Below are 24,753 nucleotides of genomic sequence, written 5' to 3'. Positions count from 1 at the left end.
CAAACGATTCTCTCACCTCAGCCTCCTGAGTAGCTGGGACCACAGGCACATGCCACCACGCCTGGCTAATTTTTGTATTTTTAGTAGAGACATGGTTCCACTATGTTGGCCAGGCTAGTCTCGAACTCCTAGCCTCAGGTGATCTGTCCACCTCAGCCTCCCAAAGTGCTGGGATTACAAGCATGAGCCAGCGCACCCAGCCAGTCATTTTGGGTTTCCTGTGGTTATTTTGGATGCCTTACTGGGACCCACTCAAAAAACAAACAAACAACAAAGCAAAACAAAATGAAAAACACTTTCATAAATGTCTGTCTCAAAACCTTTTCTACTTTCTCCAAATAGAACTAATGCATACACAGTCTTAAGATTTGCTCAGCTATACCTCCTTGGTTCTGACTTAATCCTCTTCTGCAGAAAATTTCATCTCACATCAAAGCCTCTTCCCTCCTTCTGCTGTAAAGTTGTTGAGAGCTGTCACAGACTATCAGCTCAGCTTCAGCTATGCTTAATGAGTGCTTGTGCACAATGCACCCCAGGTAAAGGAATTCAGAAATCAAAAGACATGATTACTGAGAAGGAGAAAATGCAGAGAAGTGATTTCTGGAGAGCATAAACAAAATCAATATTGTACCCACTAAGGTCTTTGTTGAGTAATGATAGATAAAACAGCCTAAAGGGAATGATGTCAGGAGATCTAAAACAATCATTTAGCATCGCCTATCAGCATTGTATTCCTTGTACATTGTGGGAATAAACAGCTAGGAACCCTGGACTCTGACCCCTGTTTCAGTGGAACAGGGTGACAGATTTCACACTGACAAACAGCTGCCTGAAGGAGTCTTGTCCTTTTGTCCGTTGAGAAGGGACACAGCCTCAAGTCTTCTCTCAAATTCTAACTCAGGGCCCTTCAGACAGTCTGAGCCTGCTATATGGTTCTTGGTCTCAAAGAAGAGTTCTGAAGCAGGCTGTCTACATAAGATTCAAACCACCCATTAAAATATTATTCAATTTGGCATCTGTTAGGCATAACAATTAGACTAGCCAATGCAGTCACAATACTGAAATCGGTATATGTAGATACAGCCCAAGAGATTAAATAATTTTAGTGTTGTTAAGAAAAAATTATTCTGATTTTTTTTAACGCAAGGACAATTTTAATCCTGCATTTTCCTATAGTAACATCCACTGTTGGCTATCTATGGATTGAAACTGCGTTTGCTAAGAACTGTGGAGCACATGATGACACAGGCACACAGACATCTTCCAGCACCAACACAATACATACGTAACACATACAAGATAGTCTCAATGGATAAATGTGCTTCAAAAGTAATTCTATTTAGTAAAATTCATAGTTAATGCAGAATTTCATGTTTTAATTTTACATCTTTCGAATACTTTACATTTTTCTAATACTTTATTTTTTTTTAAAAAAACTCCTCATTCAAGATTATAATTTGCATGGCAATAAATAATGGTTTCATGGGCTCTAAGTTTCTTAGAAGTGTTCACAGCAATTTAGAACACCACAAGTCTTCCTTCCAATTTGCAGCATCTGATTTAAAGTTTAAATTCATCTAACGCACCATTAAAACTCTCATTTTCTCTTGTGAGAAGAGATGTTTCAATTGCTATTTCCAGGACTATATATTGAGCATGGGTGTACAGTATTTTTAAATGGTTAGCAGAATTTTACTCACATAATTTATAGCCAGAATAAGAAACTCTAGCCTCTCTGAATGACCTTCCACTCAGAACAGTGATGATGATTAATGTCTAAAATGTATCTGGGGTGCCCCCCTTGACATTACCAAATGTTTCCAAGTAATCTTAGAAAATACGATTATTTAGGCCGGGTGCAGTGGCTCAGGCCTGTAATCCCAGCACTTTGGGAGGCCAAGGCGGGCAGATCACAAGGTCAGGAAATCGAGACCATCCTGGCTAACTCGGTGAAACCCCGTCTCTACTAAAAATACAAAAAATTAGCCGAGCGTGGTGGCGGGCGCCTGTAGTCCCAGCTACTCCGGAGGCTGAGGCAGGAGAATGGCGGGAACCCGGGAGGCGGAGCTTGCAGTGAGCGGAGATCACGCCACTTGCACTCCAGCCTGGGCGAGAGCGAGACTCCGTCTCAAAAAAAAAAAAAAAAAAAAAAAGGAAGAAAATACGATTATTTAAACATATGCATAATATTCTACCACACAATGTACCAACACTTTTTTAACTATTTTCCAATTGTTCATTTATAACATTTGCAATTTTTCGTTATAAATAATATTGTGATGAATACTTTCATCCATAAGTTTTACGCAAGACTGGTTATTTCTTCTAATGTCTTCTAATGTCAAAGAAGTGGCTTACTGGTTCAAACAGTGCACATACATGGTTTAAGGCTTTTAGTATACTTTACCAAATAATCTCCAGAAGAGCTCGAACAACTCCTACCAACAGTATGTTATTGTGCCCATAGGGTGGACTTTGTAACAACAAAGCAAATTCAACCACAAATCTATTAGATTCACACCGATCTCAAAACTATCACATGAAAGAAGCAAGGAGACATATTACCGGTTAGGAAGCCAAATTCAAATTCTTTTAAAAAATCACTCGGCTTTAGATCAGTAGAATAATCAACAAAAATGCTCCCCATAAAGTCTACCAGGTTTTTCAAAAAAATATAGTTAAAAAGAGAGAAAGAGAAAGTCAGGCCGGGCACAGTGGCTCATGCCTGTAATCCCAGCACTTTGGGAGGCCAAGGTGGGCAAATTACGAGGTCAGGAGTTCGAGACCAGCCTGGCAAACATGGTGAAACCCTGTCTCTACTAAAAATACAAAACTTAGCTGGGCATGGTGGCGGGCACCTGTAATCCCAGCTACTCAGGAGACTGAGGCAGGAGAATTGCTCAAACCCAGGAGGCGGAGGTTGCAGTGAGCTGAGATCGCACCACTGCACTCCAGCACGGGCGACAATATGAGACTCTGTCTCAAAAAAAAAAAAAAAAAAAAAAAAAGAGAGAGAGAGTGAAAGAGAAAGTCAGTACCAAATGACCAATTTTTTTTTTTTTTTTTTTTTTTTTTTTTTTTTTTTTTTGGACAGAGTCTCACTCTGTCATCCAGGCTGGAGTGCAGTGGCGCGATCTTGGCTCATTGCAACCTCCGCCTCCCGGGCTCCAGCGATTCTCATGCCTCAGCCTCCTGAGTAGCTGGGACTACAGGTGCACACCACCATGTCTGGCTAAATTTTGTATTTTTTTTAGTAGAGACGGGATGTCACCATATTGGCCAGGCTGGTCTCCAACTCCTGACCTCATGATCTGCCCACCCTGGCCTCCCAACGTGCTGGGATTACAGGTGTGAGCCACCGCGCCCAGCAAATGACCAAAATTTTTTATTTGACTAAATTCTATTAATGCATGAGCATGACAGTCTCCCTGTTTATTTGACTTTGGCAATTAAAAAAACAAGCAGCCTTGTACAGAACAGTGAAAATGCCGAGGACAAGGGCAGCCTGCAGTTTTACCGTAGAATATATATATATACACACACACTACAGTAAATATATATATATTCTACTGTAAAAATATGTACATACAGGCCTCCCTTTGGCCATATCAACTCCCAGTTCAGGCCATTAAATACAGACAAATTTTCAAATTCACGTCTTTACTTCTCCAAGATCTTCGATGCTGTCATCATCTACCTCTGGCCATTTTTCGGAATGACATCAATTATGTCATCTGTAAAGTCTCCCTGAATGATAATTTCATCCTCCCCATTACTGAGGCAGCACAGGAGAATTTTTGAGTAAAAAATCTTTGTGCTTCTTTAAGATCAATTTCAAAAATTGCAAGGCCACACACTCTTGTCACATATTTCTTCTTTGCCCTGGGAATTTGGGCTATAGTAACCTTTTGTGGCACGGTCTTTTTTTGTTTTATTTGGCGTCTTCCACCTCTCTTCTGTTTTTTCTTCTCTTCTTCTTCCCCTGCTGTTCCTTGACCCTCACTAATTCCAGCTTCTTGTTTGGGAGAATTTTCTACAGTAAGTTTTGCAAGTTCCTTTGGAAAATTCTTCTCTCACCATTGTCTACAATGAGCAACATCAGGCATATATTCACAGTACTCTATTCTGTTGATAATGAACAGACTCCACAATAAAGGACTTAAAGTGGGTAATCGGCATCTAACTTAGCACTGTTCCTTGGGTCTCCTTTGCAATCAGTCCCACTGGATTCAGAAATCTCAGCTCACTGCAACCTCTGCCTCTGGGCTCAAGCAATCCTCCCACCTCCGCCTCCTAGGACCACAGGCACATGCCATCATGCCTGACTAATTTTTTGTATTTTTGGTAGAGATGGGGTTTCGCCATGTTGCCCAGGCCGGTCTTGAACTCCTGACCTCAAGTGATCTGCCCACCTCGGCCTCCCAAAGTGCTGGGATTACAGGCATGAGCCCCTGCGCCGGGCCTTCATCTTTTATATTTTTAAAAATTGCAGATAAACGTGAAGCTCCCTTTACTGATTAACTCCAATTCCCACAACTCTTCTATTTATTTCTTTTCCTGTGTACTTTTCTCCTCTCTCCTTTCCTTTTCTGCCTGTTTTGTACTCCTGTCTTTAATTTAAAAATCTAGTAAGTTTAACATTTTATGTTTTTAGGTTTTTTTGTTTTAGTTTGAGTTGTCATTATTTTTTTTCTTTTTTGTTTTTTTTATTTTGAGACAGGGTCTCACTCTATCACCCAGGCTGGAGTGCAGTGGCATGATCACGGCTCACCACAGCCTCAACCTCCCAGGCTTAGGTGAGCCACCTGCCTCAGGCTCTCAAGTAGCTGGGACTACAGGCATGAGCCAATGTACCCTGCCATGTTTAACATAGTATATGCCTCTCTCCTAAATAGCCGTTTTCAGAAAAGACTGATTTAAATTGATATTTACCTCACATGGTCCTCAATTGAAACAGGTTTCCATCTTATTATGAAAGCTATGATTATTATATTATATAATGCTTTTTTTTTTTTGAGACAGAGTCTCCTTCTGTCACCCAGGCTGGAGTGCAATGGTGTGATCTTGGCTCACTGCAACCTCCGCCTCCTGGGTTCAAGTGATTCTCCTGCCTCAGCCTCCTGAGTAACTGGGATTACAGGCGCATGCCACCATGCCCAGCAAATTTTTTATATTTTTAGTAGAGACGAGGTGGTCATCAAGACCACCAGTCAGGCTGGTCTTGAACTCCTGACCTTGTCATGTACCTGCCTCGGCCTCCCAAAATGGTGGGACTACAGGTGTGAGTCACTGCACCCTGCCAGTGCTTTTTCTTATATGACTTTTTTTTTGAGACATGGTCTCTCTCTGTTCCCCAGACTGGAATGCAGTGGCACAAGCACAGCTCACTGCAGCCTTGATCTCCTAGGCTCAAGTGATCCTCCTGCCTCAGCCTCCCAAGATAGCTGAAACTATAGGCATGCACTACCGCGCCCAGCTAATTTTTTAAATTTTTGTGGAGATGAGGTCTTGCCATGTTGTCCAGGCTGGTCTCAAACTCCTGGTCTCAAGCAATCTTCCTGACTCCACCTCCCAAAGTGCTGGGATTACAGGCATAAGCCTTGGTGCCCTGTCTTGTGTGACTTTTAAATTGCCCCTGAGGGCCAGGCACAGTGGCACATGCCTGTAATCCCAGCACTTTGGAAGGCCAAGGAGGGCAGATCGCCTGAGATCAAGAGTTCGAGACCAGCCTGGCCAACATGGTAAAACCCTGTCGCTCCTAAAAATACAAAAATTAGCCTGGTGTGGTGATGGGCACCTGTAATCCCAGCTACTCAGGAGGCTGAGGAAGGAGAATTGCTTGAACCCGGGAGGTGGAGGTTGCAGTGAGCCGAGATCACGCCACTGCACTCCAGCCTGGCAACAGATCAAGACTCCGTCTCAAAAAAAAAAAAAAAAAAAAAAAAAAAAAAAAAATGCCTCTGAAGGCATGTCTAGAATTCAAAGATATTTTAATCTACTTGCAGCATTAGAATGAACTTATGACATCTCAATATTACAACTTTGGGGAAAAACATTCTACTGACTGTCTCAATTCTGGCTGTATTAGCTAAAAACTAAAATCAGTTTTAAGTTATTAAAATCCCATTACTTATGCCATAGCTCATTTTCAATCAAAAATATTATTATTCTTACCAGAGTTAGCTGGAAATCATTGTCTATTTTCAGAGGTCAGATTTATTCTCAGAGGGCAAATCCTCACAATAAAAGAAATATTCAGGCCAGGCACAATGGCTCACCCTTGTAATTCCAGCACTTTGGGAGGCTGAGGAGAGAGTGTCTCTTGAGCCCAGGAGTTCGAGACCAACCTGGGCAACATTGTGAGACCTCACCTCTACTAAAAAAATAATTGGCCTGGCATGGTGGCTCACACCTGTGGTCTCAGCTGCTTGGGAGGCTGAGGTGGGAGAATTGCTTGAGCCCAGGAGGTCAAGGCTGCAGTGAGCTATGATCTTGCCATTGCCTTCCAGCCTGGGTGACAGAGCAAGATCCTATCTATAAAAACAGAAAGAAAGAAATATTCAACTGAATATGCTGTAGCCTCTCTGAAAGGGATGCCACTTATTTGGAATAACAGCAAGTCAACGTTAGAAAAGAACTTAAAAATCGAATAATTCATCAGCCTGGGCAACATGGTAAAACCCCATCTCTACCAAAAATACAAAAAAAAAAAAAAACAAATTAGCCAGGCATGGTGGCACATGCCTGTCGACCCAGCTACTAAGGAGGCTGAGGTGGGAGAATTGCTTGAACCCTGAAGGCAGAGGTTACAGTGAGCTGAGATGGCACCACTGCACTCCAGCCTGAGTGACAGAGCAAGACGCTGTCTCAGAAAGAAAAAAAAAAGCCACCCTGTAAAGCAGGAAATTCAAGGAGACTGCCAGAGGGAAAAGGCTGCAGAGTGTGGAGAAGAAAGGGCACTCCTGCCTGCTATACAGAACCACTTTAGAGAGGGGGGCCCAGCAGGAGCCACACAGAGGTGAGTGTGGAGCTCTCTAGGAGCTGCAGACCGAAATCAGGGGTCTGAGGAAATTAGAGAGGCCCAAGACCCCATACGTGGAACCACTCTCTTCTGCATACCCAAGGCATTTGTTTCACTTGTGCCTCAACTCTAGCACTTCTCCCTCCTCCTTTTGTTAGTTACTTGTCTCTCTTCCCTGAAGTACTGAAAGCCATTTAAAGATAAGGCATCTGTTCTTCACATATATCGAACATACAGTAACTTGATTCAGTTGACAGAAACATTTCCTGAGGCCTTATTTTGCGCTGAGCACAACGTTAGGCCCTGGGTTGGTGTGGCCTGGGAGTGGTAGGGGATGGAGTAGTGGGTATGTAGATGAATAAGGCACGGGTCCTGCCCTTGATGAATCCTCAGTCTAGAAGAAGCAGACAAATGAACAAATAATTATAATAGAATGTGTTCAGAGAAGAGAGATTAACTCCCCTGGAAGGGAACCATCAGATAAGACTTTTGAATAGCATTCAAAACATATTTGTTAGCCAGGCTCAGTGGCTCATGCCTGTAATCCCAACAGTGTGGGAGGCTGAGGCAGGAGGATCACTTGAGGTCAGGAGTTCAAGACCAGCCTGGGCAACATAGCAAGACCCTCATATCTACAAAATATTTTAAAATTAGCCAGTCGTGGTGGCGTGTGCGTGTAGTCCCAGCTACTCAGGAGGCTGAGGTGGAAGGATCACTTAAGCCCAGGAGGTTGAGACCACAGTGAGCTATGATTGTGCCACTGTACTACTGCCTGGACAGCAGAGCAAGACCCTGTCTCTAAAAAATTAAAATATAAATAAAAGTAAATGTGATGATTGATTGGCTATTCTAGGACGACACTAAGTAAATGAAACATATTGCCACCCTCATGCTACCCCAGAAATTATGTCTGATCATGGACATTACTGATAAACCTGAGTGGACTTTACTGAAAGTCCCTCAGCTAGCCTCCTATGCTCACCCCAGCCAGGCTCTTGCCGCAGCTGTAACATAACCCAGGTAGGTGGAAGATGTGGGGGGAAGCAGGGTCCCCCTGCAGCTGCTGAACATCTGGTATGCAGAATTGAGGTAACTAATAATGACAGGTGGTTCTCCCCTGGGCCCTGACCCTCAGAATTTGGGACAGCTAGTTTGGCTAAGAAACTAAACCCCAACAAAATTGTGTGTTGCCTTTCCCAAGTTTTAGCATTTCAGAAACAGTGGCCGATGAACCAGAAGGGTAATAGAGTTTGAGAGTATCCCAGGGCAAAAAGGGGCCTCAGGTGAAAGAAGATACACGACAAACAAGCTGTATGTTTTGGTGACAGAGCAGTAGTTGTTGAGAGCAAACTCCACCCTGAATTTGAACTATGAAAGGGAAGGAGAGTCCTACAAATTCCTCAACATCATTGTCACAAACTGTATATGACTCTCCATCCAGCTTCTTTAAATCTTTTCAGGGTATGTCAGGTAGCATCCAGTATTTTATTTCTATAATATCATCCTTTGTTTTTGTTTTTATTTTTATTTTTAAGACAGGGACTTGCTCTGTTGCCCAGGCTGGAGTGCAGTGGCACAATCATGGCTCGCTGCAACCTCAACCTCCTGAGCTCAGGCAATTCTCCCACATCAGCCTCCTGAGTAACTGGGACCACAGGCGTGCACCACTGCGACTGACTAATTTTTAAATAATTTGTAGGGACGCGGTCTCCCTGTGTCGCCCAGGCTGGTCTCAAACTCCTGGACTCCAGCGATCCTCCCACCTTGGCCTCCCAAAGTGCTGGGAGTACAGGTGTGAGCCACTGCACTTGGCCATCCTTTGTTTGTTTGTTTTTTTAATTGCAAAGTAATAAAAAAGTAAATAAGACACGCTTATTTTTAAAATTCAAATACAGAAGTACATAAAGGAAAACATGCAGGTTTCTACTTCACTCTCCATCCTCAATCCCACTCCTAAGGAGCAATCATCACTTAAATGTTTATCCTTCCAGACTTTTTTCTCTGCATATGCAAACATGTACATATTTGAATATGTTTTGATATTTACAGGATCATACTTTTTATAATTTTTTTTTTTTTTTTTGAGATGGAGTCTCACTCTGTTGCCCAGGCTGGAATGTAATGGCACAATCTTGGCTCACTACAACTTCTACCTCCCGGGTTCAAGTGATTCTCCTGCCTCAGCCTCCTGAGTAGCTGGAATTACAGGGGCTCACCACCACGCTCGGCTAATTTTTGTATTTTAGTAGAGACGGAGTTTCACCGTGTTAGCCAGGCTGGTCTTGAACTCCTGACCTCGTGATCCACCCGCCTCGGCCTCCCAAAGTGCTGGGATTATAGGCCTGAGCCACCGCGCCCAGCCACTTTTTACAATCTTTAATTTGTTTCAGTATTACATTTTTAAAATATACTCTGAACCAGTACCAGTCTAGAATGATGTGCCCCTTTCAACAAGACACTTTCCCCACTGTAGAACTGCACTACTACTACCTAAACTGAAAGAAATCAACAACCTCCCCTGCCCTTATGTGTCTGTGATTGTGGATGAACCACATGCAGGTTATAGGAATATCATATACAAACATTCTGAGGTTTTTCAGGGCCAGAGAACCCGTTATGGACCCAGAGAAAGCTATGGACCCTCTCCCTGAAAAATCACATATGCACAACGTTTCACAGACGATTTCGAGGTCAAGAATTCCCTCTTGCTATCATTTCCCTTTCTTCCCAAGTATATGCTTTGTTTCAAAAGCGTGATCAAAGGAAAGCCTGCCTCCATCCGCACTAACCTGAATGAGTCTGCTGAAGTCTGCCGCTGCTCCCCATGCTGCGGTCCAGCTGATACTTTTTGATTTCTGTTCACTCTCCTTCAAAGGGATGAGCCTCACCCAGATCCCCCAGGTCTCTGGCCATTGGTGCTTGGCAGGGCTGGTGGAAGCCACTATTATGACTAACTGAGCCCAGTCACCTCCCCTCCAATGCCAGCTTGCTGGCTACCCAGACACTCTGGCTACCTTGACTAGTGTCACTAGCAAAGCCCAGGGCAGGCTGTCAGAGTTGTGCCTCACGAACACCTAGTGTGGTCAGCAGCTGACACTGTTCACTGTCTTCAAGAAGACTGCTTAAACAAACAAACAAAAAATAGTAAAACAATGCTAAAATAAAAATTAAAAGGGAAGCCAGGTGCAGTGGTGCCCCTATAGTCCCAGCTACTTGAGTGGCTGAAGCAGGAGGATTACCTAAGGCCAGGAGTTTCAGGCCAGCCTGGGCAACACAGTGAGCCCACATCTCAAAAACATTAAAAAGGCCGAGAGCAGTGGCTCATGCCTGTAATCCCAGCACTTTGGGAGGCTGGGGCGGATGGATCACTTGAGATCAGGAGTTTGAGACCAGCCTGGCCAACATGGTGAAACCCGATATCTACTAAAAGTACAAAATTAGACGGGCATGGTGGTGGTGCATGCCTGTAATCCCAGCTACTCAGGAGGCTGAGGTGGGAGAATCGCTTGAACCCAGGAGGTGGAGGTGCCTTTGCCTCTTCTTCCGTTCTCATCTCTCGCTACATCTCCGTCCCAATAGGTACTTAGTCATGCCACATGACTGGGAGACTGTAGTCCTTTCCTTTGCTGTGGGGAACAAGGCCTTAACCCTGAAGGATTAAGATACAATGCTATCCCCAGTGTTGTCGCTAAGGGGATTCCCTCAGTGCATACTCAGGACGCTGAGTGTACCCTACTCAGGAATGATCTCGACACTGTCGTCTCCTATATTCCCTCAAGCAGAGATCTTACATATTAACATACGTGTGTGCACACACGTCAACAAGACTCCTGGGTTACATCAACCAATTGCCCTGGACCCGTACAAACCCTCATTGCTGTTACCACTCATGAGGGACACACTCACTGCTATTAATACAATTGCAGCCCCAGAGTGGAAGAGGGAAGTGAATCAGGCGCCGGGCAGTGGGCTGCTGGGCTCGGCTTGCTGAGGTAGAGGCAGCGCCAAGAAGAGGCCTTTGCCACTGGTAGGGATTGGGATGTCGAAGAACAGCGTCGTCGGCCCGGTTCCGGAAGGTGGACGTGGATGAATATGACGAGAACAAGTTCATGGACGAAGAAGATGGGGGCGACGGCCAGGCCGGGCCCGACGAGGGCGAGGTGGACTCCCGCCTGCGGCAAGGAAATGTGACAGCTGCCCTACAGGCAGCTCTGAAGAACCTCCCCATCAACACCAAGAGTCAGGCAGAGAAGGACCGGGCAGGCAGCATTGTCTTGAAGGTGCTCATCTCTTTTAAAGCTAATGATATTGAAAAGACAGTTCAATCTCCGGACAAGAATGGTGTGGATCTCCTAATGAAGTGTATTTATAAAGGATTTGAGAGCCCCTCTGACAATAGCAGTGCTGTGTTACTGCAGTGGCAGGAAAAGGCACTTGCTGCTGGAGGAGTAGGGTCCATTGTTCGTGTCTTGACTGCAAGAGAAACCGTGTAGATTGGCAGGAAGCGGAAATCTGCCTCGGGAGTGGGAATTGCTGGTACAAAGACCAAAACAACCAAATGCCACCGCTGCCCTGTGGGTAGCATCTGTTTCTCTCAGCTGTGCCTTCTTGCTTTCTCATATCTATAAAGAAGAAAATTACATATCAGTTTTCCTTTAATGAAAATTGGGATAATATAGAAGAAATTGTGTTAAAATATAAATGTTTCATCCTTTCAAAACCATTTCAGTGATGTTTATACCAGTCTGTATATAGTATAATTTACATTCAAGTTTAATTGTGCAATTTTTAACCCCTATTGGCTGGTTTTTTGTTTTGTTTTGTGTTATTTTTACCTAATACTGAGAGATTTGGTCAGAATTTGAGGCCAGTTTCCTAGCTCACTGCTAGTCGGGAAATGATATTTATAAAAAATATGAGAGACTGGCAGTTATTAACATTGCAAAACTGAGGCCGGGCGCAGTGGCTCAAGCCTGTAATCCCAGCACTTTGGGAGGCCGATACGAGCGGATCACAAGGTCAGGAGATCGAGACTATCATGGCTAACACAGTGAAACCCCGTCTCTACTAAAAAATACAAAAAACTAGCTGGGCGAGGTGGCGGGCGCCTGTAGTCCCAGCTACACGGGAGGCTGAGGCAGGAGAATGGCCTAAACCCGGGAGGCGGAGCTTGCATTGAGCTGAGATCCGGCCACTGCACTCCAGCCCGGGTGACAGAGCAAGACTCCGTCTCCAAAAAAAAAAAAAAAAAAAACTGCAAAACTGGACTATTTCCCTTATTTAAGCAAAATATGTTTTTGGAATAAGTGGTGGGTGAATACCACTACCGAGTTCTAGCTTTGTTTTTGCTTGCCTCCTGATTAACTGTACTGTGGGTTTAAGTGTGCTACTTTCTCTCAGCATCCAATAATCATGGCCTCTCAATTGATTTGTGGTCGCCCAGGGTTCAGAGCAAGAAGTCTTGCTCTATACAAATGTATCCATAAAATATCAGAGCTTGTTGGGCATGAACATCAAACTTTTGTTCTAATATTATGGCTCTGTTTGGGAAAAACTGTAAATCAGAAAGAATGATTTGCAGAAAGAAAGAAAAACTATGGTGTAATTCAAACTCTGGGCAGCCTCTGAATGAAATGCTACTTTCTTTAGAAATATAATAGCTGCCTTAGACATTATGAGGTACACAACTAGTATTTAAGATACTATTTAATATGCCCCATAAATATCTTCAGTGTTCTTCAGGGTCATTGGGATCTCAGAAGATTTGGTTCAGATCCAAACAAATACACGTTCTGTGTTTTAGCTCAGTGTCTTTTTTTAAAAAGAAACTGCCACACAGCAAAAAATTGTTTACTTTGTTGGACAAACCAAATCAGTTCTCAAAAAATGACCGGTGCTTATAAAAAGTTATAAATATCCAGTAGTTCCAAAACAAACCACCTGACCAAGGAGGAAGTCAGCTTGTGATTAGTATTTACATTGGACACCAGTTTTGTAATCACTGACTTATGTGCAAACTGGTGCAGAAATTCTATAAACTCTTTGCTGATTTCGATACCTGCTTTTTGTTTCATTTTGTTTTGTTTTGTAAAAATGATAAAACTTCAGAAAATAAAATGTCAGTGTTGAATAATTTAAAAAAAAAAAATACAATTGCAGTGGGCTTGTACAAACTTTCCATGACTTTCCATGCCCTCTTTTCCAGGCTTAGTCAGATTCAGTCACACTTATGCATTTGTAAATTCTTCAGCTCTTAAGGAAGTATAGTAAGTGGCCCTTATAAAATCTTTCTCTGTGTAACTATTTAAGCTGCCCAATGGCACAGTGGTGGGGAGGCAAGAATCGGAAATGAGGAATTTGCTATGTTCTGAATGTTTATGCCCTCTCAGATTCGGATGTTGAAATCCTCACTGCCAAGGTGATAGTGTAAGGGGGTGGGGCCTTTTGGAGGTGACTAGGTCATGGTGGCAGAGCCCTCATGAATGAGACTAGTGCCTTTATAAAAGAAGCCCAAGGGAAACCCCTTCCACTTTGTGAGATTAGAGAGATGATGGCTGTCTATGAAGAAATAGGCCCTCACTAGATATTGAATCTGCCTGCACCTTGATCTTAGACTTCCCAGCCTCCAGAACTGTGAGAAATAAATTTCTGTTATTTAGAAACCACCCAGTCTATGATATTTTGTTATAGTCACCTAAATAGACTAAGACAGGATTCATAGAATTTAAGGATAGCAGGTAGATTCTTTCATTCATTTCACAAATTTTTGTCAAGTTGCTACTCTGTGCCTCATACTCTATACTAAGTCATATAGTCCTATCCTCTTATGAAGGGGGCCTGCCCCTCCACACCTGTGGGTATTTCTCATCAGGTGGGACAAGAGACTGAGAAAAGAAATAAGACACAGAGACAAAGTATAGAGAAAGAACAGTGGGCCCAGGGGACCGGCACTCAGTATATGGAGGACCCGCACTGGCGCCGCTCTCTGAGTTCCCTCAGTATTTATTGATTATTATTTTTAATATTTTAGTGAGGGGAGTGTAGCAGGGCAACAGGTGGGGAGAAGGTCAGCAGGGAAACATGTGAGCAAAGGAATCTGTATCATGAATAAGTTCAAGGAAAGGTACGTGCCCAGATGTGTATGTAGGCTAGATTTATGTTTTTCTTTACCCAAACATCTCAGTGTAGCAAAGAGCAACAGAGCAGTATTTTTGTCAGTATATCTTGTCTCTAGCCACAGGGCAGTTTTCTCCTATCTTAGAATAGAATGAATGAGAATGGTCGGCTTTACACCGAGACATTCTATTCCCAGGGAGGAGCAGGAGACAGAAACCTTCCTCTTATCTCAACTGCAAAGAGGTCTCCCTCTTTCCCTACTCCTCCTCAGCACAGACCCTTCACGGGTGTCGGGCTGGGGGTGTAAGGTCTTTCCTTTCCCACGAGGCCATATCTCAGGCTGTCTCAGTGGAGGGAAACCTTGGACAATACCCAGGCTTTCTTGGGCAGAGGTCCCTGCGGCTTTCCGCAGAGCATTGTGTCCCTGGTTAATCGAGAATGGAGAATGGCGATGACTTTTACCAGGCATACTGCCAGCAAACGTATTGTTAACAAGGCATATCCTACACAGCCCTAAATCCATTAAACTTTGATTCAATACAGCACATGTTTCTGTGAGCACAGGGTTGGAGCTAAAGTTACAGGTTAACAGCATCTCAAAGCAGAAACAATTTTTCTTAGTACAGATCAAAATGGAGTTTCTTATGTCTTCCTTTTCTACATAGACACAGTAACAACCTGATCTCTCTTTCTTTTTTTTTTTTTTTGAGACGGAGTCTCGCTCTGTTGCCCAGGCTGGAGTGCAGTGGCACAATCTCAGCTCACTGCAAGCTCTGCCTCTCGGGTTCATGCCATTCTCCTGCCTCAGCCTCCCGAGTAGCTGGGACTACAGGCACCCACCACCATGCCCGGCTAATTTTTTTGTATTTTTAGTAGAGACAGGGTTTCACCATGTTAGCCAGGATGGTCTCGATCTCCTGACCTCGTGATCCACCTGCCTCGCCCTCCCAAAGTGCTGGGATTACAGTTGTGAGCCATCGTGCCCAGCCTGATCTCTCTTTCTTTTCCCTACACTCTTTTTTTTTTTTTTTTTTAATTTATTTATTTATTGAGACAGAGTCTCGCTCCATTGCCCGGGCTGGAGTGCAATGGCACAATCGCAGCTCACTGCAACTTCCACCTCCTGGGTTCAAGCAATTCTTGAGCTTCAGCCTCCCGAGTAGTAGGCATGCACCATCAAGCCCAGCTAATTTTTGTATTTTTAGTAGAGACGGGGTTTCACCATGTTGGCCAGGCTGGTCTCAAATTCCTGGCCTCAAGTGACTCACCTGCCTCAGCCTCCCAAAGTGCTGGGCTTACAGGCGTGAGTGCCAGGCCCTATCCCCTTATTTTAAAACTGAGAAAGCTGAGACTCAGATGGACCTAGGGTCACACAGCCGTTTAAATGACAGGTTCATCCAGATGATCTTACTCGTGTGTCGGGATTCTTCTTTTTATCCACCACGCTGAAGAGAAACTCATCTTAAGTCCTAAATACTAACTTAACACAGACGATGAATTTAAAAGGAGACTTGTCATCAGAAATATCACAGATCAAGTAACAGTCTTCATCACTGTGGAGTGGAAAGACAGTTGAGAAACCCAGTTACACAGCTACTGATTGCTGTCAGCATTATTGTCCTGCTTTTTTTGTTTTGTTTTTTGAGACAGAGTCTCTTACTCTGTCACCCAGGCTGGTGTGCAGTGGCACAATCTTGGCTCACTACAACCTCTGCCTCCTGGATTCAAGTGATTCTCCTGCCTTAGCCTTCCAAGTAGTTGGGATTACAGGCATGCGCCACCATGCCCAGCTAATTTTTGTATTTTTAGTAGAGATGAGCTTTCACCACGTTGGTCAGGCTGGTCTCGAACTCCTGACCTCAGGTGATCCACTTGCCTCGGCCTCCCAAAGTGCTGGGATTATAGGCGTGAGCCACAGTGCCCGGCCTAGCATCATTGTCCTGTATTAATAGCAGGGAGTGTTTCTCTGATGAGTAGTAACAGCAACGAGGTCTGTACAGATCCACAAACCTTTACCTGTAATTGCAAAATCCCAACACCCTGAAAACTATAAGGTTTTGTTCCTCCTTTGGCAACTCATTTGGCAGCAAAATCTGAACTTATCTGAAGATATCTGGCAACAAAATGCGTCCTGAATTGATGTGAATCAATTCATAGTCTGTATTCATCCTGCCTATTATGAAGATCCGTGCCTTTTTGCTATAGAAGCATTAAGATTTTTATTATAGGGCTTTCCCAGACCCTTATATGTGGTTTAATATAATATATAGATGATACTACTTTTCTAACATTCACAAAGTTCTGAATTCTAAAAAATATCTGACCCCAAGGGTCCTAATACAACTAAACATTATGGACCTGTATTACATTTAGAATATACATATCCCTCCAGAACTGAGGTAAGGAATACTTGTCTTTAACTCTCTCCCTATAATACCTAAATAAGATTTACTCCACTGAGACTTCACCAATCCAAGACTCAGTCCAATTGTATGGTTCTACCAGGAGAACTGTTTTGCCAGGGGTTGGTCTGTCTTAAACTAACCCCTAGGATTCACTTGTCGTGAGTTAGGCTGGGGATTTGACCTGGTGAGATCTCCTGCCTGCCCATTGTGCAGTGACTAGTGTTTACATTAGGCTTGTGGCTGCTCTGATGGTGAAGTGAGCTTGTACCTACATTATCAAGTGTTCATAGCAAGTGATCAGTGTGGACTTTGGTCCCATGGATATTGGCCTCTGGTCATGAGCTGTCCCACTACTCCTTAGATTTGTAATACTGAATTGGACTGTTGATTCAGTCCCCTCATTCTCAATCCTGTTCCTGGGTCTAAGTTAATCTTCCCCAAACTCCTGCCACCTTTTTCTTTCTTCTTTTCTTTTCTGGTACGATCACAGCTCACTACAGCCTCAACCTCCCAGGTTCAAGCAATCCTCCCTCCCACCTCACCCTCCCAAGTGGCTGGGACCACAGGTGTGTACTATCACACCTGTGGGCGGCCAGCCACCCAGGTGCCATGGCAAGAGACTGAGGGCACAAGCTGTTCCAGTATAATAAAGAAAATATATAGAATAAGAATAGTTACACTAGAAATAGATTATAGATATGATTATATATGAATATCATTAATCGTTAGTTTGTAGCATTACTCTTTATTCCAATATTATGATAATCTTTGTTCTACAATTATAACCTAGGAAAAACCAGGCCATACAGAGATAGGAGCTGAAGGGACACGGTGAGAAAGTGACCAGAAGACAAGAGTATAAGCCCTCTGTCACACCTGGACAAAGCCACTAGAGGGCTCCCTGGTCTAGCAGTAATGCCAGCGCCTGGGAAGGCACCTGTTACCTAGCGGTCCTTGGTCTAGTGATAGCGTCAGTGCCTGGGGAAGGCACCAGTTACTCAGCAGACTGGGAAAGGGACTCTCCCTTTCCCCGGGGGAGTTAGAGAAGACTCTGCTCCACCATCTCTTGTGGAAGGCCTGACATCAGTCAGGCCTGCCCACAGCCATCTGGAGGACTGACTATCTCCCTGTGATGCTGTGCTTCAGTGGTCATGCTCCTGGTCTGCTTTCATATTCCACCCTGTACACCTGGCTCCACCTTCTAGATAGCAGTAGCAGAATTAGTGAAAGTACTAAAGTCTTTGAAATGTATAGAAGAAATAATGGCACAAGCTGTCCTCTCTGTCTCTCTGCCTCGGCTGCCAAACAGGGAAGGGCCCCCTGTCTGGTGGACACATGACTCGTGTGACCTTACCTATCATTGGAGATGGCCCACACTCCTTACCCTGCCCCCTTGTCTTGTATCCCATAAATAACAGTGCAGCCAGGCATTCAGGGCCACTACCAGTCTCTGCGCCTTGGTGGTAGTGGTCCCCCAGACCCAGCTGTCTTTTCTTCTATCTCTTTGTCTTGTGTCTTTATTTCTACGATCTCTCGTCTCCGCACATGAGGAGAAAAACCCCACAGAGCGTTAGCCACCATGCCTGGCCTCTTTTTCTAATTCAGATTTTCTGGCCACTCTCACTTCTTTGCAGAAATTCCCATTACAGTTTTTGGCCCATGAGTATATTATTTATGGTAAGGAAAACCCAAAGACATAAAATAACTGCACATACCGCCTCCCAATTAATAACATGCCTCTTGTAACTTGCCTTAATCGAGCTTATTTGTTCTTGTTTTTGAGACAGAGTATCACTCTGTCGCCCAGGCTGGAGTGCAATGGCACAATCATGGCTCACTGTAGCCTCAACTTCCTGGGGTCAGGTGATTCTCCCACCTCAGCCACCCGAGTAGCTGGGACCACAGTCTTGTGCCACCACTCCCGGCTAAGAGCCTTTTGTTAATCAGAGCTTCTCCCTACCACATTCCACCACATCCTCATCCTTTACTTTCCTTGTTTTTTAAAGTTGAATTTCTTTCTTTCTTTCTTTTTTTTTTTTTTTGGAGACAGTTTCTTTCACCCAGGCTGGAGGGAAGTGGCATGATCTCAGCTCACTGCAACCTCCTAGCCCTGGGTTCAGGCAATTCTCCTGCCTCAGCCTCCTGAGTAGGTAGACTTATAGGCACCTACCTACTCAGGAGGCCACCGCCTAGCTAATTTTTGTATTTTTAGTAGAAACGGGGTTTCGCCATGTTGGCCAGGCTGGTCTCGAAATCCTGACCTCAGGTGATCCATTCGCTGCGGCCTCCCAAAGTGCTGGGATTACAGGCGTGAGCCACTGGCCCAGCCGGGTTGAATTTATTTCTGATTTGCCTTCCTAATTAATATCCATTAAAGCTAGATGCTGTATTTGAAAAATGGTCTTTTTAGCAACAATCAGAAGCTAAAAATTAAATACAATATTGCTTTTGGAAGAGGTCAATGATACAGAATAAAAATTTTAAATATATATTTAATTTTATGTAACTAAAATATTATCTAGTTTACAAATATTTCATATTTATATTCCAAATGTTACTGTATTGAATCTTTATGAATTCTAGACAGCATGGTATAATAATGTTTCAAAACATTATGATAACTATTCATGATGTAGATTTTTCCTCTGCATCCACAATCCAAGCTTACCAGTCCTAGCTCTTGTCTCACTAGGACCCAGTCCTGTACTAAAACAAATCTGAAATCTGATAAATTAATGAGAAATATTATCGGCACATTAGCCTTTTAATAAATGTCATCAATATCTTCACCTGAAGAAATAGTTGGACTGGGTGCAGTGGCTCACACCTGTAGCCCCAGCACTTTGGGAGGCCAAGGCAGGCGGATCACTTGAGGTCAGGAGTTTGAGACCAGCTTGGCCAACATGGTGAAACCTTGTCTCTACAAAAAATACAAAAATTAGCCGGGCGTGGTGGTGGGCACCTGTAGTCCCAGCTACTCGGGAGGCTGAAGCAGAAGAATTACTTGAATCCAGGAGGCGGAGGTTGCAGTGAGCCAAGATCACACCACTGCACTCCAGGCTGGACAACAGAGTGAGATTCCATCTTAAAAAAGAAAAGAAATAGTTAAGTGGTCCATTGGTTAATAGATATTGATGGAGCAAACATGATGTTCTTGATCCAATCCGTCATGATTCTTACAATCTAGATGGGGTTGGCAAACTTTTTCTGTAAAAGGCCAGATAGTAAATATTTTATGCTTTGTGGACCATATAGGGTCTCCGTTGGATATTCTTTTTTTTTTAATAGCATCATTTTAAAATGTTAAAACTGTTCTTACTTCCCAGACTGGATAAATGCCATATGAAATGTGAGAAGGGCAAATGAGTACCGTAGTCACTAAGGGCTTTGATGACCATTGACAAATGATAAGTAAATAAATGTTTGTATAGCAAGCTAAGCATTGCAATTGGTGAGAAAGGACAAGCATCATATGGGGACCAGGAAGTAGCCAAGCTTGGTCGGAATTCATTGCTTCCTGTGAGAAAATATAAAGCTGGAAAGGATGGTGGAGAGCCCCTGTCATTCAGGAGTTAATATCCTAGAAGCGGAATGCCATATATATATAAAATATATACACACAAATGAACAAATATGGCCAAGTGGTGGCTCACTTTGGGAGGCTGAGGTGGGAGGATCACTTGAGCCCAGGAGCTCAAGGCCAACTTGGGTAATAGAGTGAGCCCTCATCTCTACAAAAAAAAAAAAAATTAATTAGCCAGGCATGTGGGCACATGCCTGTAGTGCCAGCTACTCAGGAAGATGAGGTGGGAGGATGGCTTGAACGTGGGAGGTTGAGGCTGCAGTGGCCCAAGATCGTGCCACTGCACTCCAGCCTGGGTGACAGGGTGAGACTCTGTCTCAAAACAAACAATGACAACAGAAAAAAACCTATACGAGCTTGAGTTAGAAAATATAGGCCAGGTGCAGTGGCAGTGGCTGGCAGATCACTTCAGGCCAGGAGTTTGAGACCAGCCTGGCCAACATGGTGAAACCCCATCTCTACTAAAAATACAAAAATTAGCCAGGTGTGGTGGTGGGCACCTGTAATCCCAGCTACTCCAGAGGCTGAGGAAGAAGAATCGCTTGAAGCTGGGAGGCAGAGGTTGCAGTGAGCCAAGATCGTGCCACTGCACTCTAGTCTGGCTGACAGAGCAAGACTCTGTCTCAAAAAAATAAAAAGAGTTAGAAAATATAAAATGCTTAGCCTGGCCAAAGTGGTAAAACCCCGTCTCTACCAAAAAATACAAAAATTAGCCTGGCTTAGTGGTGGGTGCCTGTAGCCCTAGCTACTCAGGAGGCTGAGGTAGGAGAATTGCTTGTACCTGGGAGGTGGAGGTTGTAGTGAGCTGAGACTGTGCCACTGCACTCCAGCCTGGGCAACAAGAGTGAGACTCCGTCTTAAAAAAAAAAAAAAAAAAAAAATCCAGCTAGCAAATAAATAAATACATAAATCCAGGTGGCCTATGTTGACAGGTCCATCCTCCTGCCACAAACTATACCTGCATTCGTTCTCTCTTGGTTTGGGAATCTAGGGTATGAGCCAACATATATGCTTGTCTGAAGGAGCCACTTACCTCTGCATCTTTCTCACTGATTCTTAATTTATTAGCCTTATTCTGTGCACCTTAATAAAACCTCTGCTACTGTGAGGCCCTACTGGGGGCCCTTCAACAACTCTGCCCAGGCCTAGGGTCTCCTGGGGCCGCAGACATTAAAAAAACCAGAAGCAGCCAACACACCACCCTCTGGACAGCAGAGACCAGTGCAATGCATTCCTTTTATCTTTGCTCCAATCTCCTTCTGTTCCTAGTCTTTCTTCCTCTTCCCATCTCTCTTCTCTCTTCTTCCCTCATCAATTCCCCTTCCCCATCCTAGGCCTTGCTAACCCTCCGACTCCACCAGGACACTTGCCTAACAGAGTCACAACACCAGCCCAAAGAAGCACAAAGAAAGCAGGAAGGCCTCTTACCATTACCCCGACCCACCCATCTGACCACCTTCTCTGTCCCACTCAGGCCTCCTGGGATGGATGTCACCCGCCTACTCCTGGCCACCCTGCTGGTCTTCCTCTGCTTCTTCACTGCCTACAGCCACCCCCCACCTGAGGAGAAGCTCCGAGATGACAGGAGCCTGAGAAGCAACTCCTCTGTGAACCTCCTGGACTTCCCTTCTGTCTCTATTGTGGGTAAGTCACCTAGCCTCCGGGCTCTGGCCCAGCAGAGGGGCTGCAGGAAATCAAGCATGCTTCCCGGGGCGCTACCAGGATCCACCGCCATGGACAGCTCCTTCTTGCTCGTTCCACGAAATAATCCTGGGAGAATAGTGTCCCTTGACCCATTTGGTTTGGGAAAGTCCTGCATGCTACCAATCTAATATGCAGCTTAGCATATGGTAGAGCCTCTGAAAGGCCTGAAGTGAAGACACTTGCTAAACTTTGTTTAATGTAGCATTTCTGAAACTTAATGAATCACAGAACTCCTGTCAACAGTAACAAACTTCAAAATGCTCCAGAACATATGCAAGACTAGGATGGACCAGCCCTGTCATGTCAGAGTTGGGAATGATGACTCAGGGGAAAATATGAGGGGCATTGGAGATCTGGTTTGACTTCACCTGATAATAATCATAGGCATACTGTGTGGTAGGCACTGTGAGGCGAGTATGGTCTTTATTTGTATTTCACAGTTGAGGAACTTTAGGCTTAGGAGAGTTAAGTAACTAGCATGGATCACACAGTTTTTAACTGGCAAAGCCAGAATTCAAAATCAGATGCTTAACTCCAGAACCTAAGCTCAAAACTAATATCCCTTACTACCTTGCCTTTTGCTAGGAAAAGAGGATATCTGAGGCTGGGTGAGGTGGCTCATGCCTGTAATCCCAGCACTTTGGGAAGCTGAGGCATGAGGATTGTTTGAGCCTAGGAGTTCAAGACCAGACTGAGTGATATACAGAGACCCTGTCTCTATGGAAAAATTTAAAAACTAGCAAGGCATGGTGGCATGTACCTGTAATCCCAGCACTTTGGTAGGCTAAGGTGGGCAGATCTCTTGAGCTCAGGTGTTCAAGACCAGCCTGGTCAACAGGGTGAAACCCCATCTCTACTAAAAATACAAAAATTAACCAGGCATGGTGGCGTGTGCTTGTAGTCCTAGCTACTTGGGAGGCTGAGGCAGGAGAATCACTTGAGCCCAGGAGTTTGAGCCTACAATGATTGTGAGCCATGATTGTGCCACTGCACTCCAGCCTGGGTGACAGAGTGAGACCCTGTCTCAAAAACAAGCAAACAAAACCTAGCCGGGAATGGTGGTGTATGCCTATGGTTCCAGCTATTTGGGAGGCTGAGGCAGGAGGATTGCTTGAGCTCAGGAGGTTGAGACTGTAGTGAGCTGTGATCACACCATTGCACTCCAGCCTGGGTGACAGAGAGACTCTGTCTCAAAAAAGAAATTTTTAAATAAATAAATAAATAAATAATCGGCCAGTCACAGTAGTTCACACCTATAATCCCAGCACTTTGGGAGGCCGAGGTGGGCAGATCACCTGAGGTCAAGAGTTTGAAACCAGCCTGGCCAACATGGCAAAACCCCATCTCTACTAAAAATACAAAAATTAGCCAGGCGTGGTGGTGCACACCTATAATCCCAGCTACTTGGGAGGCTGAGGCAGGAGAATCACTTGAACTCAGGAGAGAGAGGTTATAGTGAGCTGAGACTGCACCACTGCACTCCAGCCTGGGTGACAGAGTAAGATTCTGTCTCAAAAGAAAAAAAAAGAAGAAGAAGAAAAAGAAAGAAAAGAGGATATTCTACACATATCAGACAGGGAAGTGGAGGAACATCAACATTTATTTCTCTTCAGTGTAACAGACTTTTCACTTTATAAGCAGACTTCATTTATCCTCAAGATAATACTGCAAGGTAGATATTATGGAATCTTTTGTGCAGATGAAAAAACTGAGTCTCATGGAAGATAAGTAAGTTACCGACAGCCACATAGTCATTATATTGGCAGAGTCAGGATTCAAATCAGGTCCTCCTGGCTCCAAAGCTCTGAGGAATGGAAAATAGGAAACACAGGTGCATCTGTGTGCAAGACGGGAGTCCATTTTCTGAGTATCACAATGTTCCTGCACCTGCCACAATGGAGATGAAGGAAGAGGCACTTGGGGTGACTCTGAGTGGCCCAAGCTCACCTAGGTCGAGGGACCAGGCCCCACAAGAGCACCACAGGCAGATCCCAGTGCCTGCTTGGACATCCCATTTGCCTTCCCTCAGAGGACACGTTGCTATCAGTGCCTGGCTCCAGGTCACCATCCGGGCTGACAAGAACCTACTGGCTTGAGTCCTACAGTGTGATTCATCCGGCACGCTGCTTCTCCTCTCCCACACCTGGCAACTTCCCGAGCCCCTCTGCCCCTCTCACTTCACTGCAACTCAACGTCCTCAGAAACATCTGACTCTCCTCCTTTTGTCTCTCTTTGAAGCACTGAACAAGAAATCCAAACAGATCAGCAGAAAAGAAGCAGAAAAGAAGAGATCTTCTAAGGTAAGGGCGGGGAAGTTCTGGGAGTTCTCACTGTTGGGGTGAGACTGGACTTACAGAAGGAGGACCCCCAAGCTCTGGCTGGGAACTAAATGAGAGATTTTTCAGGCCTATATTAACAAAAGAAACTGAAAGCTACTAAAGACTTCCTGGCTTCAGCTCTGAGCCAGACACCCACAGAAGCCCAGGGAGCTGAAGTCCACTGAGCAAAATAGATTATGAAAAGCAGCTTCCTCTTCTAGTTAGCCCCTGCCTGAAATTTCACCATCACTCATACTTTTGGATGAATGTGGTGTTTCCGAAACCTCATTTCAGAACCACATTTACAACTTTTGCCACATCTGAGTTCCACCTATTTATTTAACATATTTATTTAAAATTAAAACTTAGGCCGGATGCGGTGGCTCACGCCTGTAATCCCAGCGCTTTGGGAGGCCAAGATGGGCAGATCAACTGAGGTCAGGAGTTTGAGACTAGCCTGGCCAACATGGCGAAACCCCGTCTCTACTAAAAATACAAAAATTAGCCAGGCGTGGTGGTGGGCACCTGTAATCCCAGCTACTTGGGAGGCTGAGGCAGGAGAATTGCTTGTACCCGGGAGATTGAGGTTGCAGTGAGCCTGAGCCA

The 24,753-nt window shown here is 44.4% G+C and overlaps 4 protein-coding genes and 1 pseudogene across 21 annotated transcripts in view; 3 read left to right on the top strand and 2 right to left on the bottom strand.

The window, feature by feature from the left end:
* The window catches only part of EIF2S2 (eukaryotic translation initiation factor 2 subunit beta), a 511,882-nt gene that overhangs the window by 166,971 nt on the left and 320,158 nt on the right, over positions 1 to 24,753 (bottom strand). The gene's annotated exons all lie outside the window — the stretch shown is intronic.
* Positions 1 to 24,753, top strand: part of ASIP (agouti signaling protein) — an 80,923-nt gene that overhangs the window by 48,525 nt on the left and 7,645 nt on the right. For both annotated transcript variants that reach the window (XM_050807356.1, XM_050807357.1), the window contains exons 2-3: positions 21,600 to 21,769; positions 24,068 to 24,129. In XM_050807356.1, coding sequence (XP_050663313.1) covers positions 21,610 to 21,769; positions 24,068 to 24,129 — 222 coding nt within the window. In that variant the 5' untranslated portion in view covers positions 21,600 to 21,609. The remainder of the gene's footprint in view (positions 1 to 21,599; positions 21,770 to 24,067; positions 24,130 to 24,753) is intronic.
* LOC126964105 (density-regulated protein-like) lies at positions 3,620 to 11,132 on the bottom strand (annotated as a pseudogene).
* Positions 10,953 to 11,981, top strand: LOC126964323 (actin-related protein 2/3 complex subunit 5-like). Its single transcript, XM_050807367.1, has one exon. The coding sequence runs from the start codon at positions 11,131 to 11,133 to the stop codon at positions 11,512 to 11,514; it is 384 nt and encodes a 127-aa protein (XP_050663324.1). The 5' UTR covers positions 10,953 to 11,130; the 3' UTR covers positions 11,515 to 11,981.
* Positions 24,138 to 24,753, top strand: part of MAP1LC3A (microtubule associated protein 1 light chain 3 alpha) — a 306,452-nt gene continuing 305,836 nt past the window's right edge. Inside the window, exon 1 of the mRNA XM_050807373.1 lies at positions 24,138 to 24,141. The gene's annotated coding sequence lies outside the window, so the exon portion shown is untranslated. The remainder of the gene's footprint in view (positions 24,142 to 24,753) is intronic.

The sequence above is a fragment of the Macaca thibetana genome, chromosome 10 (genome assembly GCF_024542745.1).
Source record: "Macaca thibetana thibetana isolate TM-01 chromosome 10, ASM2454274v1, whole genome shotgun sequence".
Lineage (NCBI taxonomy): Eukaryota > Metazoa > Chordata > Mammalia > Primates > Cercopithecidae > Macaca > Macaca thibetana.
The sequence above is the reverse complement of the archived record's forward strand: the minus strand, read 5'-3'. Positions and strand labels throughout refer to the sequence as shown.

Excerpts from the sequence above, each read along its gene's own strand:
- LOC126964323 (XM_050807367.1), top strand. The coding sequence starts at position 11,131 with ATGGACGAAGAAGATGGGGGCGACGGCCAGGCCGGGCCCGACGAGGGC.